The 21,779-nt window shown below is 43.2% G+C and overlaps 1 protein-coding gene across 1 annotated transcript in view; it reads left to right on the top strand.

Moving 5' to 3' along the window:
* The window catches only part of USH2A (usherin), a 505,359-nt gene that overhangs the window by 420,657 nt on the left and 62,923 nt on the right, over positions 1–21,779 (top strand). Inside the window, exons 59-61 of the mRNA XM_053667304.1 lie at positions 2,014–2,172; positions 3,586–3,748; positions 11,505–11,859. Of these exons, the coding sequence (XP_053523279.1) occupies positions 2,014–2,172; positions 3,586–3,748; positions 11,505–11,859 (677 nt within the window). The remainder of the gene's footprint in view (positions 1–2,013; positions 2,173–3,585; positions 3,749–11,504; positions 11,860–21,779) is intronic.

The raw sequence follows: 21,779 nt of genomic DNA, 5'->3' as shown, positions 1-21,779 counted from the left end.
TTCATCATCACAGCTCTTGACGGGGTAGCTATTGGTACCATCACCCCACATATGAACACAGTGGCGTTCACAGAGGTGAGGTCATTGACCAGGGGCAGATAAGCTCCGAGGAGGGATACGGTCTGAATCCATTCAGTGGCTAGTCTCCTTGGCATATTTTTAAAGGTGTGTTTGTCAAATTTTTCTTCGAGATCCACCCTAGGGACAGAGGAGACAGAACAAACATTTATTCAATCAACCAACATTTATTGAGCTGCAACTTGGTGCTAAAATCTAGGCATGAACACTACTTTGGGTAGGAAATTTAAACAGTCTCTGACTTTATGAAGTTGGCATTATCATGGTATTAAATGAGATTGTGTATGTTGTCTTGCATTGAATAGGAATGCAATGAAATGTCTGTTTTCATTTGTGCCATTGCTGAAACCACACAGCAACTTTCAAACTGGTTTCCTTACGTCCTGTCTCATGTTTTGAACCCAACAGTTGCCTGCCAGCAGGATCATCTTCCTAAAAAATATGTTATATCATGTTATACCTTCAAAGTCTCCTTGTTACTGATTGTGTATAGAGCTCACATTTCTTAAAGAAATAATTGATCAAGTTTAGACGTTGCTCAAGTTTGAGAGAGAAGAAAGCAGGGTGTATTCCAAGAGTCATACTCTAAGGGTCTCACTCTGTGGCCAGTGGTGTAGGGAGGAAAGTCTAGAAGAACAGGTTTGGGGGTAGAAAATAGAGTAATTCTGTTTTGAGCCTGTCAAGGTCTCTGTGAAGTAGACTGTTTAAAATGCAAATTGGAAATACAGGAGAGATAGAAAGATGGAATTAAGGATTTAGGAACCAATGATAGAATAACAGTAATTTAAGCTATCAGGACAAATGCAACGAACAGTTGAACTAGGAGGCTCTACCTTTAAAATAAAAATTCTCCTTGTGGGTTCAGCACAACCCAGCACTTTTCCAAAGGAAGCATGTGATCACTCCTTCCGCTTATGATCAGTTTTTCCTTCACAGACTCCTTATCTTCTTCTCTCTCACTCAGATTTGTGAGCATCTCTGGTGTATATAGCTCTTTTGCCCTTTTTATGCTGGGGATATATCTACAAGAGCATAACCACATTGCATTCCTCAGCCCTCGTCTCTCGTGGGTTGAGTCCTGTGCTGTAGATGTCGTTGTTTCTATAGCAGAGTTAAACCAAGGTGCTACAAAGGTAGAAAATCAAACCCACAAATGTTAGAAGCATCCAATCAATGAGAGAACATAGTGGGAAACCTTATTACATTCTTCACTCAAGGCCCAGTCCTTTACTTGAACCAGTGTGTGTGTTCTTCATGACCAGATAAAATATACGGGCATTTAATTAAGTGAATAGATTGTGAAGAGGCTCAAATGACAAGACTTTCATTCTTTGGGAAGCATTGGTGGAGAATGACAGTTTCTGAGCCCCAATTTCCTATGTATTTAGACCCATGAGTCTTACCGACAGAGTGGACTGTCCTGACTCAGTAATTAATGTTCTGGGCACCCACTAGGCAGTCTAGGATTTGGAGATTTTATGGGCCATTATGTCAAGAATCCATGTCAGACTGGATGCGTACACACTGCCGACAGAAAAATTATTGTCACAAGCAAAAGTGGTTGGGGTTTTTTATGTACTTTAAGAGTAAAGTAAGCCTAGGAAAAATATATGATACCATTTCTAATTGTCTTGTATGTTTTAAGAGGTAAAATGTGCCTTTGGTTTTATTTGTCTGCAGAGTATATCTTTGAAAAGAACTATCATACTTCATTTTTAAATAGGCAATGCCCATTTTTTACTTTTGGAATATGCACTTTAAATTTTTTTTTAGTTTCAGTTTCATGTTGTGATTATTTGCCATATGCAGCAATAATATACCTTTACGTTGCAAAAGTTTAAACATATGTTGTTCATATAAGACAAACATTTGTTGACCATTCTGTACAGCATACACATGTGTTTTTACTCTCTCTCTCTCTCTTTCTCTTTAAAGGGATCCTTATCCCCCAAATGCCTGTGGAGTTCAATGTCTTACTGAACACTGGAAGCGAGGCACCTCTCTCCTTCCCTGCCGGTCACCGTCGGTCTGCCTTGCTGGAAAACTTGATTCCATTCACACAGTATGAGATCAGGATACAAGCATGTCAAAATGGTGAAAGTCTCTCAGACACTTGTTCTGGCCTTTTATTTTTTGTTAAGTATTTTATTTTTAAAAAAAAGAGAAGAAGAAGGAATAGATTCTCAATTCAAATACAAAGATGAACATTTCGTTTCTTATTTGTACTGAAGTATTTACCCAGAAAAATCAGAGCCTGGTATTGAGTGCAGCATTATGCATTTCTGCACATTAACTCATGAATATTTAAATATATTAAAATAGTGGTTTTGCAAAGTCTTGTTTTATAAGGCCCTTTGAAAGAGAAACACCTAGATCACAAAGGCCTTGTTGTTAATGTGAAACAGATTCAGTATAACAAAAATTTCATAGAAAATGTAGTCACCTTGGTTCTGTTTAAATTTTATTCCGGAGGGGCTGATGGAAAAGAGGACATTATTTAGAAGTTGGGTTGCACTCAAATGAATCATAGGTATTTAAAATTACTTCCCCAACTCCTATCTTATGTATATAAACTATCACCCTGAACCCTGTGGCTTAGACCAGTGGTCAGTGAAATCATTGTCCATCGCGGTGGCCTTCCGTGGGAACCACTCTCAGCCCCTTCATTCCTTCAAATGTTATAAAACACCCAATTTGCTAAGAGAAGAAAATATGCAACTCCTGTTGGTGTGCAATGTACTTCATCTCAGGTCAGAGAAATGTACCAATCCGACATCCAACATGCAGCAGAACTCTTGTGTGGCGAGTCCCTGAGGGACTTCTGTAGACAGATGAGTACTAGTTCCCAGGGAGTTGGTCAGGACTGGGGGGTCAGTGTTCAGTCTGCTTCATCCCGAAGGTCTGACCCATTTGCCCACTTCTCTCTGCAAACCAGACCAAGGCTGGTTGGTCTGAAGGGTATGGGGCTCCCTGACGCAGTCTCCAGCAAATCAGCGTAGAAATAGCTTTAAATTCATGTTCTCTTGATTCACATGTAAAAACAACTCCTGCCTTGCTAGGTTCCTGAAACTCTGCCCTGAAGACCCAATGCCCTAGTTAATTGTTTGATTCCTGTGCATTGAGACACAGTTGTTATTTTTAAATAGTGGCTGGAAAAAACGACATTAACAGCATTTAAATCGTGTAGGTCACACGCGTAAGAAATTCAAGCACATTATCACATTGTTGCTACAATGACTACGATAAATGAAAGAAGCCTCAGTTCAGGCCAGCATAAGCTTTATTGGTTATGCCTATATGAAGATGTGGTTAATTAATAGATTTTCCAAAAATGATTATTTACCTTTTCAAATTTCATAGAGATTTATAGTACTCATCTAAAATACATGTAGGAACATAGATATGAAAGTTCAGATAAAATGATTTTCATGATATCCTTATCATTCTATATGCATAGGTCAGTCTCTGCTTGATAAATTTCTAAAGGTCTTGATTTTTTTTTTCAAGGGAGCTGTGGAGTTAGCAGTAGGACATTTGTCAGAACACCAGAAGCAGCCCCAAGGGACCTTAGTCCCCCTGTGCTTAAGGCCCTGGGGTCAGCTTGCATAGAGGTGACATGGAAGCCACCCAGACATCCCAATGGAGTCATTATCAACTACTTCATTCACAGGTAACGTTGACTGTTACTGTGGCTTTTACCTGTCAAAGAATGTGGATTATTCTAAGACTGTAGAATTAAATCTGTATTCTGTTTCCATTAGGGAAACCAGAATTTATGATTCTGCTGGGAATTTATGATTTTGGGAGCCCCTGTAGGGACTAAAAGTAGTGTTGGAAACATTTACCCCTTATCCAAAGGATAAAAGCCTCCACTACCATGTACCATTTTTTTTTTTAACGCTGTTTGAAAGATGAGACCTTAGAGCTACCTGGGCCTTCTTTTTGGTGACGTGGTAGCACATCCTAGAGGCTCCCTGACCTGGAGGACCTGGTTGTTCCAGAGGAAGAGCCGGGTTTCAGACAAGACTTCTCCTATTTCTGGTCACCTACCACGTGAATGTGGGCAAGGCCGTTTCTCATCCTTAGAAGCTAGGGCTTTTCAGTTGGAGAAAGAGAAGCTCCAGTCTATGGTCCCCTCTGTTCTGATGAGTTCCCACTGTGCTGGCTGATGGTGTTCGTGCAGCTTCTTCTCACTGTGCTGTGCAGAACTGATTCAGTGTGTCCACCCAAAGTAGAGAAGAGAGGGGAAGAGAGGGGAGGGAAGAAGGAGAGCAAGGGGAGGAAGGATATGGGGTGGGCAGGGAAACCAAGGGGGGCAGAGACTAGACACATTTTGGCTTGAAGGGTTATCGCGCTCCTTAATCATGTCTTCACCCAATCAACATGGCAAAGCTTTAAATTCATATTTTCCTTAAATAAATAATGAGGAGGAGGAGAGGGAAGGATACAGAGAGGGAAGGACTGAAGAAGAGAAAGAGAATGAGAGAGGGACAGACAGAGCAGGGAGTGGGAACAAAATAAAACAAACAGTCAAGCACTTGTATCAAGCACTTGGGCAAAGCACTTGTCAGCTACCGACTGTCTCTCTCTATCTCTATCTCTCTGTCTTGGTTCATGTGGCTACAGCAAAAATACCATAAACTGGGTGGCTTATAAACCACAAACATTTAAAATTTCTCCCATTCTGCAGAGTCCAGGTTCCAGGTGCTGGCCAACTCAGTGTGTCACGAACGCCCACGTCTGGTGTATAGTGCAGTCATTTCACAGTGTGCTTCTCTAGTGGAAGCAGCTGGGGGCTCTGCAGGGTCCCTTTTATAAAAAAAAGGCCCCACTCATGAGGGCTCCAGTCTCAGGACCTCGTCACCTCCCAAAGGCATCCATCCCATCAGGGGTTAGGATTGAACATGAATTGGGGAGGGGGCCCAGCCAATTCCCACCATAGCACTATCCAAGACAGAGAAGACCATGCAAGACAGATACGGCAGGCATAAACCATTTGCAGACAGAAAACCCTGTTCCAAAAGCAATGCATTTGCATCAGGCATCAGAGGACAGAGAGCACAGGTTTTCTCAGATCCTCATCTCCACTTCGGCATCCTTTATTAGCCTCTCCAACACCCTCATGTTTTGCCTCGCATGGTCCAGTGGCCTGAGTGCATCGTGAAACTGGGATTAGGTTCCTCCGCAGCGTCAGAGAGTGCAGCATCTCAGTTCAAAGCAGTCTTCAGTGACAAGCTAAGGGTTTGTTGGGAAATTATGGAAGGGAAAGCACCGTCACATTTTTGGTTACGCAGGTGGCAATGCTGAACATGAGCGCGCCAAATTTCTTCCCAGCTAACCTTAATTTGAAGAATAGTATTTCTGATTCGGATACACAGGAACATGTAAAAATGGCTCATGCAAATTTACATTTTCCACTAAGCACATCCGTGCAGGCTCTGAAATGTCCATCCTCTTGGAATAGTTTTCCTTCATCTACTTAATGCTAATTGCATGAGAAAACCACATCCAATTCCTATTCTGAATCAGGGGAAATAAAGTATCTGTTATAAACCAGGATGTGGCTTCACTCTGTTGGTTTTGTAAATAAAGCTTATGATTACGGTGGCCATTCCCCAGCAGCTATAGAGAGGGAAAACAGGAAATATAATGCAGAAAGCCCGCTTCAATGAAAAATACTGTAAATTGAATTTGACAGCGTTTGATGGCATTTGATTATTCCAGTCACAGCCAAACAATGATATAAAGAGTAATATGAAACAGAATGTGTTACTGCCTAGCGGACTCAAAAGCAATAAACCTTCCTCCAATGTGACACAATCACTTCACAATCATAATTGTAGCCTGTTTGATACCTCCGAGTACAGGAGAAGGGCACTGACTGACATAGATACATTTTGTTTTTTATTTAAAGTGAAATGAAAATGGCGCACTGGGGCTCCAGATACAATCATTATACTCACCTACATAGGCATGAATCACTTGGCGGTTATTCCGGCTGAAGTTTAAATGGGCTCCGACAACAACAATATCAAATTTTTCTTAGATAGCTGCAAAAAAAATCAGGAATTTGTAAGGACAGAAATGGAATGTAGACAGAGAGTTCTTTTTCACTCAGGGACTACACAGAGCCCCTTCCATAGTTATGGCTGCAGCCCGCAGTATTTCTGGGGAGGAGAAGACATGTAATTTCTGCTTCGTTGTTCGCCTCCTCTTTCTTCCATCACCGCCAAAGGAAGCGCACTGAGCTCAAACCCCAGACAGGGTTTGGCTGATGCAGATATTTTCATTAAGTTGCCGGAAGCCAGCTTGCCGGTCCCACTTTGAACATGATTGTCACTCTGTTGTTCCCGCCCCCAAATGACTTCTCCCCAGTAATTCCCTTTTGTTGCTAATGATGACGTCCTATTAAAAAGTATCTGTCCCAATAAAGAGGTGGGATGTTTATGACTAAGAAAACAAACCAATAACCTAGTATGAACTAGACTCTTAATGTGACTGCTTCCGTCTGTTTCATTTACCGGCTAATCGATACAGCTGTCCCTCACCTCCCCAAGGGGAATATGTTTCAAGCCCCCCAGTGGATTTCCAAAACCACAGATAGTCCTGAACCCTATCATTAATAATTTTTCTTATACATACATATCTATGATAAAGGTCAATTTATAAATTTGGCACAGGAAGAGATTAGCAATGATAGTAATAAAATAGGACAGTTATAACAATATGCTGTAATAAAAGTTACAGGGTTGTGTTCTCTCTTCATCTCCGTGTTAAAATATCTTACTGTACTGCACTCAGCCTTCTCACTTAAAGGAACACTCAGTGGCCTCTCTTCGGCTGTGCGAGCTGCCAGCTTCACCACTCTTGCACTTTGGGGCCGTGAGTGAGTGAAAACAAGGGCAACTTGAACACACGCACCGCGGACCCCACAGCAGTCAACCTGATAACCTCGGAGGCTCCTGAATGCACTACTCACAGGCTGCGGAGGGTACTCTGGATGAAGGGACGATCCACACCCCTTCGGGTGACGAAGGGCAGGCCAGTGCGAGACAGCACAAGATCGCATCACACTGCTCAGAATAGCACACACTTTAAAACTCCAGGATTGTTGATTTCTGGAATTTTCCATGTAATATTTTTGTACCGTACCTGACCTCAGGTGCGTTGGAAGCAAAATCCCAGAGAACAGGGACTGCCGTATTTTATTTGGGCGGCTTTGTTGATTGTGTGTGAGTCACAGAAGAGGAGAGTTCCTATCACTGGGACAACATTTATGCTAGTGTTTTGCAGCCTTTTCAACGACAGGGTGCAGGCAAGGCCATGGGCATTTGCTTTCTCTTCACAGTATGTTTGCTTTATATAATGAAGATTCTTCAGTATTCACTCTTTATGTTATATCTGTAACCTCGTAATGGAAAAAGTCTATCTACGAAGCCCAACTTCCACCCACAGAGTGGACCACACTGTTTAGGAGGCTCGTGTAGACACCACTGCTGTCCAGGCACATGGGAGCGTTCCCAGAAGTGCAGGTGCTGGGAAGCCAAAACGTTCCCGAGCCTCCCTTCACTGCGGCAGTTGCTTTATTCCCGTGGTCTGGAGCTAAACCTGCAATATCTCCGAGGTATGCCTGTAAGTCACTACAGTTTGAACAGGATTAAGTCTTCAGAATTTGGGGAGATCTTTGAAGCTTCTTCCCCTGACACCAGAGCATCGCTCCCTTCATGACACTGCCTCATTCAGCCCTCACAAAGCATTTGGTAAATCCCTGGCGCTGCTTCCCTTTCCTCTACCCTCAGCCTAGCCCGGGGTCTGCGTTTATTCCCATGTGGCCTGCCGAGGTGACCTCCTCGCCATGTGACCACCTGCCGTCAAAGGCAGCCTTCACAGTGCGATGGAATACGTCTTCCTAAGTACCGCTTTGGAACTTGATCTCACTGATAACTCATTTGTATCATGTATTACACTCACCCCGTGGTTGTCGTGTGCATTCTTTGACTTACTACTGGTAATTCTTACAGAAATTCTAAGAGAGGATACACTATAAGTTCATCAAGTCTAGTTTAAGTGGCCTTGGGCTCATCTGTATGAATGAGCCCAAGGCCACTTAAAAATTAAATGATGGGCTGGAGACCACCTGTCTCCTCTGACCACAGGGTGGGTGTTTCTGGCTATGTATTCAAATTGGTGGTATTTTTAATATTCGTTTTGAGGTGACAGTGGCGGTTTCATAATCTTAATGTATTATGGGAAATGCATTGAGTTATAGGATTTGACTTTAATTGCTTTTGAAGATAAGCGCTGTCGGCGGGGAATGGGGGAGAGCTCTTTAAAAGGTTCCACAGAGTAAGGCAAAAGAAGTATGAGTAGCTTTTCAAATAAATGGTGCTTCATTGTAATACCCACTTTTGTTTTCCTTGTAGTGTTAAGATTAAATTAGCTCTAGTTGGAAAAGGGTATAATTGAAGTAAGCTTAAGCATAGAACAACAATTGGCTATTCAGAGAGATCTTGAGATGGGATTTCCATTGACATAGACTGTTCAAAAGGAAACACTTCCAGTTGAATGAATACTTAGCCTACATCTTAAATAAATTAGGAATAATTGTGGTCTACTCAACCTCTTTTGTTCAGAGTTTATTGACACAAAGATATTCTGTTTTTTAACCCCACAGATGAAATATTTACCTCACCATAACATTAATTTATTAAGTATTCAGTAGTGATAGGAAATACTTAATCAGGCCGCATTCTTTCATTGGATTGGCGAATAAAAATTAAAGTTAACATAATGCTGCATCTCTTATATAGTTTTTGCTTTTTTTTATCCTCACCTAAAAGCATGCTCATTCATTTTAGGGAGAGGGGAATGGAGGGGGAGAGAGAGAGTGAGAGAAACATCAGTGTGAGAAAGAAACATCAATCAGTTGCCTCTCATCACACTCCCTGACTGACCAGGGACAGGACCTGCAGCCCAGGCATGTGCCCTGACCAGGAATCAAACCCATGACCTTTCAATTTACAGGACAGTGCTCCAACGAACGGAGCCACACCAGCCAGGATATAGACTTTTAAAATTCACGCTTTCAGGCAATTTTGTTAACAGTGTCAGTTCTGTGGCAACCATGACGGCACCTCAGTGTGGGAATGCATGAGAGTTTAATAAAAAAATTAATTGAATTGCCAGGGGAAGGTTGAAGTCAGATGGTGGACAATGTTCTTTCCCCATAGAAGAACAGTGTGCTGGTTTGCTCTATTGTGTTCCTAGCAAATGCCTTTGAAAAAGCTCAATGAGAGGTGATGTTGGCTTTGAGCCTTGTGGTCCTCATTAGAATGGATCCCTCCCAATGACACACCTGGTACCCGGTATCTGCCGCAAGTACAAAGGCCAAACCCTGTGAACCTACACTGAGTACAGAATCTGGCCCGGGCAGGGCAGCGAGGATAACGAGGTGGGTTGCCGACTGGTAATTGCAGGTCACTGAGAGACACCTAGGAAGCCTCTGCAACCTCCAGCAGGGAGCTTGTCATTGCCCATCCTTAGGTCGCAATGATTTATCAACTTGGGGATCATCACATTCCTAAAGCGAATGACTTTAAATATCCTTCCTTTTTGGGAAAGGTACTGCCATTGACTTTGTCTTAATAACCGTTTCTGTTTTCATGGTTAATCTGATCTGGCAGGATGTGAACATGTCAGTGGATGAAGGGTATGTTAATTAAAGGTTCCTAAGGTCCTAGCAATGCTGATTTATTCATCAGTCACTTCTCCATGAGAGGGCAAGCTCAAGAAGGGGAGGGTCAGCTGTTGGGTGCATTTCTTTCCAACCTCGATACACCCCCTGATAGGGAAAAGGGGGGCTGATCGAGATGACGCTAACTTGCAGAAAAGCTATGAAACTATATGCCATTCATCTGAAAAAAATTACTGAACATTGCCTGGGCTCCAAAGTGGGGAATACGGAAATAAACCAACCACCCGTCCTCAGGAACGCCCCCTTGTGGCCAGGTCTGCATTGTGATGCTGCATCTGGCTGAGCAGAGAACTGTCCCAAGTGAAATAACAGATCCTTGGCTGTCCCAACGCCCGACAGTTTCATTTCCTCTCACTTAGATGTTTAATGCTCTCTGTGTTGGGTACCAGAAGAGTGTACATGGGCCATGGTTTTGATATCAGTACATTGGAAAATGGAGCCAAACATTCCCCTGTCAGGCAGTCGAAAGAAGAGTTCTGAGCCTACTCTGTATTTTTACGAGGCTTTGGAGAGGACATCTAAAAGGAATTTGATGTTTGCCCTTTAAAGATCTCTGAAGCAAATTCTTATATGACTGATCATGTAATTTTTTATTAATTTGCATTTCACTATATCTCTCTACTCACCATGAGCTCCGTTGGATAAGGAGCTCATCCTGGTACATCTCTGCTCTTGCTACAAGGCCCAGGGTAGAATAAGTGTTCAATAAAAGGTTTGTTGATGAGTCTAAAAAAAAAAATGGCCCTTACAAGGGAACATTATGGCTTAATTCAAGAAGAGATCATTCATCTAAAGAGAAAGAAGTGACATGCAGGTCGTGAGTTTAAAATACTTTCAAGACATCCTGGAAACCAATGTAAAGCATCACTGTGGTGCTAAAAGGGGATAAGACTGTGGACCTCTCTGCAAGGTTCCTCCTTCTAGCCTGGGCTTTTTTACACAAGATCATGCGGGTCTCGGGGAAGCAGAGGGTCAGCCTCATGGTGCAAACACTTGTACCTTCATCATGTCTGTGAATGCCCCACTGGCCAAAGAGAGTCAGAATGAGTTTAGGGGCAGATTAGCCAAAGGTGTGGTACAGGGAGATTTAAACAAATGGGGACCCTCACTGCATTCCATCCCCCATTAAGGGGAAGGAGCTCCCCATAACCTTGGCCTCTGCTTATTGGTTGGTAGGGTTCCAGCCATGCAGGAAGGAGACCCCCCCCCCCAAATAACCGCCTGTGCACAGGTACACACACATGCACCTAGGTGATTGACAAAGAAAGTGCTAACAGTGCTTACGTATGGGCTGCTGCAGTTTCAGATTTTTTTATTTTAATTTTAAATGATACTTTTAATGTTTTATGTATTACATGTGTAGTTTTTTAGAGAAAAATGTCAAAGTTAGTACAAGAAAATGTGATTATGGGTGATGTTTCACTTTTTAAGGTTAGCCACGTTATTTCTTTACACACACACACACACACACACAATACTCACATGTGATACATTTTTACGATGCTATTTGATCAGGCCTCTGGTCTCCATCCAGTCTCCATCATGACACCTGGAAGAGACTGTTGGAAAGTTGAGCTGGTAACAAAATCTTCTCAGAAGCCATTTCTTACTCTCTCTGCAAACCTGGTTTCCAGGCCAGTTGTCCCTGAACCCCTTCTTGGTTTCCTTCCAGACGTCCTGCTGGTGTTGAAGAGGCCACCCAGGTGTTCGTCTGGTCAGAAGGAGCCCTTGAATTTACTGATGCTGGCGATACCCTGAGGCCTTTCACACTCTACGAGTATCAGGTCAGAGCCCGGAACTTCAGGGGCTCAGTGGAGAGCCTGTGGTCCTCGGCACGCACGCTGGAGGCCCCACCCCAAGACCTGCCAGCGCCCTGGGCTCGAGCCACAGGTGCTCACTCGGTTCTGCTGAATTGGACGAAGCCAGGCTCTCCCAACGGCGTTATCTCCCAGTACCACGTGGTCTACCAGGAGAGACCAGACGACCCAACACTGAACAGCTCCACCGTGCATGCTTTCACAGTATCGGTGAGTACTGAGGGAAAGGAGCAGACACTTAGATTATCTGGTCATCCGGTAGAAATTCACTGCTTATCCGACTTGTCATTTCCAACTCAGGTTAAATAGATAGAAATTGTTTGCACGTGAAAAGAAGCAATGTGGTCTTGGGAATAGGATGCTGAACTGAGTAGAGGGCATACTGGGAACCAGTTCGCAGACCACAGTGTCTTACCTCAAGCAAAGACGTGACCCTCTCGTCACCTGATTTCTTGGTCTATTAAATGGGAATATTAATGGTGTCTCTATATTTCATGGGATGAGGCGCAGATAAAATTAGATACAGATTTAATTTTCTTTTTTCTTAAACAGCCAATTGTATCAGGTATTTATATCTATATAAGTATATTAATATACACAAACATAAGAATTACATAAATGAAAGTATCCCTTAGATACATGTCGATATAGAAATAGATATCTTTAGATACAGATGTGTGCTGTGATGTTGGTTCTTCAAGGAATAAAATTAAATTTCTAGATGTATCTGTGTAGATGTATAGATATACCATGTTATGTCACTGTCCTTATGCTTAATTTTTCCATATGACTAATAAGTAAGCAACACGTAAATGGAGGTGCAACATGTTTTAAGTTGTTATTTCAGAATGGGTGCTTTCCTTTTTGTTGGACATCTAAGTATGTTTATATATCAGAGTCTTTTAATGCTACCTCTCCTACATCCTTTGTCATCAGCATCAGAAGCAGTGTCCGTCAGTATGTATATGCAGTCCATGAGCAAATATATAACGTCTCACCGCATCCTTGGAATGCATGTTCTAAATTGCTACCCAGAGAATAAAAACTGAAATGCAAAGTAAAAATTGTCTAACTCAGAAACAAGGGCTTTCTGAGTGAGACAACATAATTTAAATGCATTTTATCAAAGGCACCAATACTGTAATGATTAAACTTCTGATGTCGTAAAATATGTTTCAGGAGTAAGAGCCTAAACACTAAATCTCCCAAAGCAGTTCTGTCAGAATTCCCTCGTGAAAGAGTCCCTAAGTTGCCCCTTTTCAGCTGGTTTCATTTTACAATACAAGACTTAAAGAACCTCATGGGCTCAGGAAGGCCTGTGGCCCCAGGCTTCAAGCTTCCCAGGGCCCTTTGTTCTCGGGCCCCAATACAGCTTCTATTCCAACAGCCCAGTCTGTATTGTTAAATTCTCTATCTTTTTAAAAATTAATCTTTTGCAATCCAAAGAGAAAAGCCAGAGTAATGAAGAACCAGTAATATTTCAGCATACTGTCTTTCAATGTAAAAGTGTTTGTGTGTGTGTGTGTGTGTGTGTGTGTGTGTTCAACGTGGCCCCCAAATCCAAATCTCTGGCCCTGCAAATCCCAAAAGAAGACTTTGTAGGTTCATCAGGAAGAGTCCCAATTGACCTAAATTTTTTAACAGGCGAGGACATCTTTCACAGAACAATCAGGGCAGCTCTTCTCATTCTGGTCACCAGGTCATTCTCCACGGCAGGAGGCCCCTATGAACTGACATCTTGAAAGGAAGTAATCAGACACATGATTGTCTATGATTTTCACCCATTTGTAGTGTACATTCCCAAGAGAATATGTTCATTGAAAAGTATCTAAAGAAGGAGGTTCTACCACTTAATTCCAATTCTCACCCTCAGAGAAGGATGTCCCCTTTGTGCCTAAGTCAGATCCCTTTCCCCAACTTAAGTCCATCTCTTCCCATTCAGAACGGCAGGACTTTCTCTAACTAGTGCAATGGATCTTCAGGGTCAAGAACAGGTTATCGACGATATGATCCAATTTGGCAAATAGTCATTGAGTACTACACTCAATATGTCAATTCTCAATTCTACACTGTAGTGTATTTATGAAGTCTCCCATGAAACTGGGTCCTTGGACAGAGCAGAGGCTGGGGGAAGGCAAGTCATCGAGTTGGAGGTGCAGATTTCTACCTCTGAGCATTTTGGGTTAAGTCTCTTTGCTTTAGAGTTCCCACGGCTCATGTTTCCATGAATCCCTTTTAAATCTTTCTCTGGGTGCCTTCCTGGCTCTACTCACTTTCTCTAATTCCTATACCAGCTAAATGTCTTCCCTGTCTCCTTCCATTTCTGCGCCTCCCCTAGGAGACCTTTCAAGCTTTCATTCCGTAGATGGCTTTGGCTGAAATTCTCCCAAGCAAAGGAACTGTACCTTCAATTCATGAGACACAGAACCCGTCCTCACGATGGCCAGGATGACATTGCAGTCCTCAGACTTGAAAGGGTGTCACTGATTCCCTTCATGTAGTCTCATTTATTGGGATCCCATCCCTGCACAAGGAGCCACCAATATGTTGCTGGGACAGAGTGCCACCACTAGCTTGTCCCAGAGTCCCCCCAGAGTTGTTTACAGACAGGTGGATGGTGCGGAGAGAGCCACATAAAACAGGTGCAGTGGATGCAGCATCCTCCAAAGGCGGCAGTGCACGGAGAACTGGCGGCCGGGCCTCTTGGGGGGGGGGGAGGCATATGTGTTGGCAGGAGCCACAGCAGCAGAGGCAGCAGGAGAGGAGAACTGGCAAGAGTGTGGGTTTGAATGTGTCACCAGCTTCCCTCCCTAGCTCATGAAGCTTCATCTCCTTTTGGGCCTAAGCAGGTCCTTCTAAGTGGATGAGAGAAAGACAGCTAGATGCTTAGGGTCTCTTTGGACCAATGCCCACCACTACTGAAAGCAAGCTTTAGGTAGAAGTCCTCAAACTCCCTTCCCTGGGAGCTCGGTGATGGATTGTGCGGTGTCAGGAGAGAAGCTGCATTTAGCCTCACTTGGCACACACGAGTTCCACGGCGGCATTTGCAGGGAACACTGCTGGCGAGCTGGGCCACCCTGCTGCCGCCATTCCAAAGGGTTTGCTTTTCCTCCCTGGCACCTGCCATTGTACTGGCAGAAATAACTTGGGACTTGAAGTTGAAGGTGGTTTACCTGTCAGCCTGCACTCTAAGTAGATCCTGCCTCGGTGCCAGGTTATAAAACATCGAGCCCAGATCAGGCATTTGCTCAGTGCCCTGAAAAGTAGATGTTTCTTCACCCTGTGTGTAGAAATCAGGCCTGCAGTGCTGAGGGGTAAACAAATTATATGGGTCGCTAAAAGTTGGCTTCCTTTCTGGAAGTAAAATCTAGAATTGCAAACTCAAGTCTCTAGATCCTGGTGGCCAGGCTACCTTGTCTAATGTCAAGGAGGTAGTCAAAATTTCCTCATGGGGTCATCTCATTTCTTTACCATTCGGTAGATATGGGGGGTGAGGGATCAGGAATGAGACTTCGTCATTGCCACATTATGGAGAGTTTGTAAGTAAATTGATAAATTTATTTTTAATTCCATATTGATTTTGGCTTAGTGTAATGTAAAACACTATTGCTCTTTATACATGATCTTAAGTTAGTTGGATCTCTTAACATTTGATGGTTCTTAGTCTTTTCTCCCCAGACCCACTTACAGGACAGCAGAAGTGTCCTGAGAGATCTAGCTCGCTAAAAAAAAAGACTCTCTTTCCAAAATGAAGAAGAAATTGGTAAAAGAAACAGTTACCATAAATGTCTGTATCAGTTTTATTAACTGAAATTTTTCATATTTCATTATATAACTGTGTCATTCACCCTTTTACATAAAAGCTATAAAATATATGTGGGTAAATGTCACACTAAACAATGACTATTTGTTGACACAGCACTTTTTTATTGTAATGATGTGTTTGGTTTGACATTAACTTTGCACTTATTAGATTTACATTATCTTTACCCCTTTTATTTTCCAATACTACCCTACCAATCACAAATATATATCAGGGATCTATTTTTAGCTCAGTATTATTGGGGATTGAGAAAAACTAGATCCATTTAAGTCTTCTTAAATATCAGGTAACTCCTTCTTTGAAAGAGCTTTGTTTCCCTCCAGCCCTTTTATTCCCACAGAGCTTCATCCAGCCTCTCCTGCTCACTCATCAGTAATTTCATGGGCAGGTCCCAGGGTTTTCTAGTCACTTTCAGTGACAGCCACCAGACCGATTTTAGTAATCAGGACTCCTTTGGGGTGTTTAAATATATCCACTTTAAAGCCAAACTGGTGTTAATGGATCTACAGTGTGGAAGACAGGGCATGTTCGTTCTTCTCCCTCTTCTTCTCTTGTGGATTTCCCTAGGATCTTGGCAGAAAAGATGGAAATAGACACAGAGGAGCAGAGCCTTCCTCACTAATATTGTTCTCATCCATCCATCATTGCTTCCAGTGGAGCAGGAGCCCCAAGGGCTCTTCTCTGTGGTTAAGTAGAGGTCCCCAGGGGAAAGCCCATGCTTCCTGGCCCCTGAAGCAGGCATCGCACTCCCTGGCTAACTCCTACACCCCTGAGGTCCGCCCCACAACCTCCTTTACTCCTGGTCACCCCTCTTCCAAGTAGCAGCCAATATCAGGGTCTGTCACATGTTCAAGGCTCATTCCTTTCTCGGCATCTGGTAGGCCTGGGGCAAACTTGGTCAAGCAAAGGAGGAAAATACAGCCTGTCTAGCAGTCACTTCTCCACATGACCTACCTCGCTGGCTCAGACCCTGCCAGCCTCACCACTTCAGAATTCATTGAATGAGAAGCGGGCATCTGCTTCTGGTTAGGCCAGATTCCCAAATCCTGGGGTCACCTAAGAATCTCAGAAGACCCTTCCTCTCCCCAGTGCCTGCATCAACATCACCCTGTGAGTCTTTTCATCTTGAGCAGAGTAGAATGTTCATCTCACCGTGAATTCAGAGATCCCTGATTCTTTCATGTTGTTCTCCTAGGTATCCCTCATAAGGCTCGAGAGAGGAATTAGGGTATCCCATTTCCTCCCGCACAGTAAGAAGGTAACCTGAAGAAGCTGCTCTACTGACTTCTCCTCTCTGACTTATTTTCCATCAACCTGGATCTTATATAGGTGGTCTTATGATGACATAAGGCTGATCCTTTCTGTCTGTTAAGTCCCGCAGAGAAACATCTAGCAGTTTCAGTAGAGATACGTATCACCTACTTTTCTGAGCTATACTCATTATTCCCCAGGACATCCGGTTACATCATGAAATGCCCCATCACCTTCCCAGGTGCTCATGCCAGGTCATCCTTGAGTCTCTCCTTCCTTACTTCCAAATCCAATCCTTCCCTAAGTCCTATTGATTCTACTTCTAAGGTATTGATCTTGAATCCTTCTGCTTGTAGGCCACCTTGGGATCTTCACACATGGTGTTCCCTTCTGCTCCAGTGATCATGACCTTACCTTCAACTGTCTTGTTTCTCAATCATCAAGTCTGAACTAAGATGCTACTTATCTCACAAGGCTGTTGTGAGGACTAAATAAATTAATGCGCATGTCAACGGCAATATAAATAGGCAGGAAAACTTTAGAAGCTTTACTGTTTGGATTAACAGAGGCTGAAAGAAATGAATAAATGTAGAGAAAGTTTTTGGTTTGTGCAAGGCAACCGTATGTGCTAATTTGGTCAGGGATGAATGCGTAATGTTTTATATACTTTAAGCCTTCCTCAATGAGCAACAAAATTCAGAGTGTGCTAATTTAAATGCTTTCTGACATCAGACTGTTAATTTCCAGGTAATATCTCAAATATTGCATTAGGTTCTGTTTGCTTCTAAGTCTCCTGGAGCAAGCCTGTGCTTTTTGTCTCCCTGAGGCTTCATTCTGCCCATCTACCCTTTACTGTCCTGCCTGCCCCTCTAAGAGCCCTGCTTGATCAGTGGCCACTCAGATGTAGTTGTGTTTACCTGTCGTGAGGACCCTGCCCACCCCCTGCGGTCTGGGATCACATCAGCAAAACATGAGGTCTTTCCATCATACACACACATTCTCTCTCTCTCTCTCTCTTCCCGTATCAAACAGAGCCTGCCAAATTGGCATCTACCAACTTCACTTATGCCCAAGAGCAGACTCTCTCGGTACAGAGGGGCAGGTGACAGTGAAAATACCCTCTAGCTCAAGTAGGTTATTTTTGCCACCTTTAACTGAATTACAAGGAAGCCTCTAGGACCTCCTGAATCCCACTGAGCCTTATCAAAAACATACATGGAAGTAAAACGAACCAGTCCACAGACTAACAGGGCCGAGCCATAAATTCAGAATACGTGCCGCTGAGCAGAGACAGCAAGCTGTACACAGCAGCGGAAGGGCAGACGCTCATGTCACAGGTGGGAAGGCGCTGCTGCCTGAGACAAGATGGCTGCCCGGGCCAGGCCCCGTTCCAGCCAAGAGGGCGTAGCCTGCGCTTCACAAGGGCTCACGGGTGAGGGGCAACCAGACACAGATGACCAATTTTTTTATGGTTCACAGCCGATCAAAGTGAAATTCAGCAGCTGTTCAGGACAAGTGACCGCTGCAACGGCTGTAATATAACCTGCTAAGTAGAGAGGGAATTGCATTAGAGCAAGAGGTTAGCTGTGATTATCGGCAGGTGAGTGCTTTATTGAAGTTGAAAGACCATTAACATTGATAGAGTAATTATTTCAACTTGAAAGTAATTACCTTGATGGGTGATAACTTCTCTAGTGTTCCCAGATTTGATTGGGCCAAACAATTGTGAGCTCCCGAAGCCTAGAAAAATATTACAACAATACTGTGATTTTTAAATTACTGAAACCACTGTTGGAGTATTTTAATTATGCTGAACAGCGAAAAGATTTTGCCTCACACCAGCTAGTGACCTCTCATTTAGGGAAAGACATTTGCCTCTTAATCCAAATGCAGTGACCCATACCCAACACCTGTGAATACGTATGTGATGGGTTTGCAAATGAATCCTTTTATCTCGATATACTTTTAAAGGTGAAGCCTCTTGTTAGTGCTGTGGCCCAGTGTTGCTGAGCTAAAACCATAGGCTTCGTTGATTGTATCTATGAACTGGGGAGGGGGGCCCAGAATAGCAGCTACCTCCTGTCTTTGTAACAGAGGATTTCAATTTTGTATAAATTAAATCTTCCCAGAATAACATCACAAAAAAAAGAAAATTCTGGATGCCATGTATGGTGGATCTCACTGGTTGAAACAGCTTTCTTGCTTGAAGTCACACAAGTTCACTACAAACAGGTCATTGTCAGGGTGTTTCCTGTGTATCCACACTGGCTATCGGCAAATGAAATGAAAGCTGAAATCCGGGGCTACTGCTTCTCTGACATCTCATGTGTGTATGAAAATCACGCGTTGTTTGCAATTGAGGATCTAGACATACAAAGTCTAATGCGGCGATCAAGACCAAGACATACTGTGGCACTCCTCCATCAGGGTTCACATAATGCTCTTTTGAGAATCCTGTTGTGCCCAGAAGCTGCAACAGATACAAAGGAGGATGAAATAGACTCTTCCGAGACGGGTGGCGTTCTTAGATCAAACAAGGCAGGAGACAGATTGCAATATAATACGCAATTATTTAGCCATGCATGGGCATTGATTGGGCTCATAAATACTTAAAGGAACCCAAGGAGACCCTAACTCATCCCCTCCTCCGATTCTGAACCCAGCACTCATCCTTTGCAGAACCACAAACCACTGGCTGAGCAAACACAGCATCATGCTTCTTAGTCACGCTGTCAGAAAAGATGAATGCGACATCCCCTTCGAGTTCCTGGATGATTCCTTAGACCTTTCTATCATCTTGGCAGGGTCTGATCAGATGATCAGCCAATGAATGACTCTCTTTATGTCGGCACGTCCCAGGAGTTTTCTCTCCTGATCAAAATCTCAGACTCTCATGAGGGCAGAACAGGTTTCCACCTGTTGTCCGAGGGCCAGGAAGGAATGTTTTAACAAACAGGTCATGGGTTTCCTCCATCTCCCCAGCTCCACTCTGAGCTCTTCTCCACAGATAACGTCACAGGGCCTCACTTTCAGAAGGAAGGAGAGGGGAGAAATCCCAGCCAAGCCAAAACAGATTTGCTCTCTGGAAAGCAAAATGGCTGGTTTTGAATTCGGGAAAACAGTGAAGAACTGAGATGAAACCCTTGGGAAAGTGACAAGAATGGATGATTTGAATTGCAAATCCTTCCATGAAACTGACCAAGGAGTTAAGGAATCAGACCAATCTGGCGTCACGTCAGAGTTCTCAGCTCTACGTGTGTCCTATACAGTCAGGCTCGAGATTGTCTTAAGGGGCCCCTCAGGTCCTCTGAATGTAAAACAAGCATCATAACTCATTTTTAAACATTTTATATGATACTCGGGTTATTAAATATTCACATAAAAAATCAGAGAGTTTTAATTCCCTCCAAAGAGGTGCGTTGTCTAAAAGATAATGGCCATGTCTAGATAGTAAAATTGCAGTATGTTTTTCACAGAGGTAAATGTTACTTTTTGACAAGACACAAGTAATGAATTTCATCCTATAAGTTCCTATTGGGTGATTATGATCCCGAGTTTTATTTTCGCTAAAGCAATTACTAGTGTCATGGCTGGATACCTGTGCCCATTAGTGGCTGGCTGTGTGTGTGTGTGTGTGTGTGTGTGTGTGTGTGTGTGTTGGTTTTTTTTTTAAGGGTGGTTATTGATCTCTTGCTGAGCTGAGATTCCGGTTTTATGCCAGATAGCTTGATTAATGGGTTGGTTTCTGTAAGTGGACTGAATGGGGATGGAAAGCCCAGGCACACTGCTCTGCCAACCCCAAATCCGTCAAGATGCATCGCTCATTATGAAACAGTTATCAAGGATACATGAAAAATTAATTGGGCTCAGTTTGATTCTGAAAAGAATCGGCTTTCTATTTGGCGGGCCCCCCCTACACACTACTCTTTCCAGATGTTATGCACCGGCCCCTGGAGGAACAGCAGAGGGAGATGTATTAATACATTGTATTGATTAGATCAAGACCCCTGACAGTTATTTGTAGAGATACCATCTGGCTGCTGTTCCAATTCCTTCACCAAAAACAGGACGTGACATGTTATTAATCTCAACTCTCTAAGTATAGACAGTTGCCTTTTCTGCTAAGCTGCATTTTACCATTCCGTAGGAGACGGAGGCAGACCTGAAGGGTGCAGAAATTAAGGTTATTACACAAATTGAGCCATATGGTCCAAATATTTCAGCAAGAAAATTGCCCAGCAATAAAAATTGCTCCTGCCTTCCTAATGGTGTAAATTACAGTTTAACCATGGCTCTAATGATGTCCTTCTGCCGCGCTTAACTACTGTTACATGAAGGACATTGTTTTAAAAATATAAAAAACAAGTCAATGCCAGCAGCGTGTTTTACAATCTGTTAGTGTGTCATTAAGAACACTGTCAGAATTACACAAGCATAATGGCAGGCAACCCGGCATACAAAAGAACACGGACGGAAATAGAAAGTGCCTGCAAAACTCTCGTTTGTATCCCGGGAATGTCAAGAGTGCAGTCCCCTCTGGGTGTTTTCCAGGGAGAACGGCCCTGCCCAGGCCTTTATTCTAATTCTCCTGTCCCCGTGTGCCTCGGTAGACACCTAGTCCTGGCTGGTGGGGAGAGCTGCCTAATTCTAGACCAAACTGTAGAAGTCAAGCCTTTTCACCATTTCTGTTGTTGGCAAAAGGGATGACTCTCCACGGTTAAGAGAGACAAGGTAATATTGAAATGACAGTTTCCACTCTGTTCAGAGAAAACCAATTTGCTATTTGGGGCCCAATATTAAGAGGAGGGTTACTAAAAAAAAAGTCAGAACTTTTGAATGTGACACTAAAGACCATTCATATTCTTGGAAGACTAACCCTTTCCACCTATTATAGCAAAACACCTTGACATTGTAAAGAGCCATACAGGTCACAAGAATATGATGTTTTACCCTCTAAAATGGTACCATCCTGCTGACCTTTAGGCCTTCCAAGACTTTCAAATCACAGTTCACATCAGAAGTCTGGAGAAAAGTTTATTAGAATTAAACATGTATG

The sequence above is a fragment of the Artibeus jamaicensis genome, unplaced genomic scaffold (assembly GCF_021234435.1).
Source record: "Artibeus jamaicensis isolate MK-2021 breed Jamaican fruit bat unplaced genomic scaffold, CSHL_Jam_final contig_467, whole genome shotgun sequence".
Taxonomy (NCBI): Eukaryota; Metazoa; Chordata; class Mammalia; order Chiroptera; family Phyllostomidae; genus Artibeus; species Artibeus jamaicensis.
Note: the sequence above shows the minus strand (reverse complement) of the source record. Positions and strands in the feature narration are given on the sequence as shown.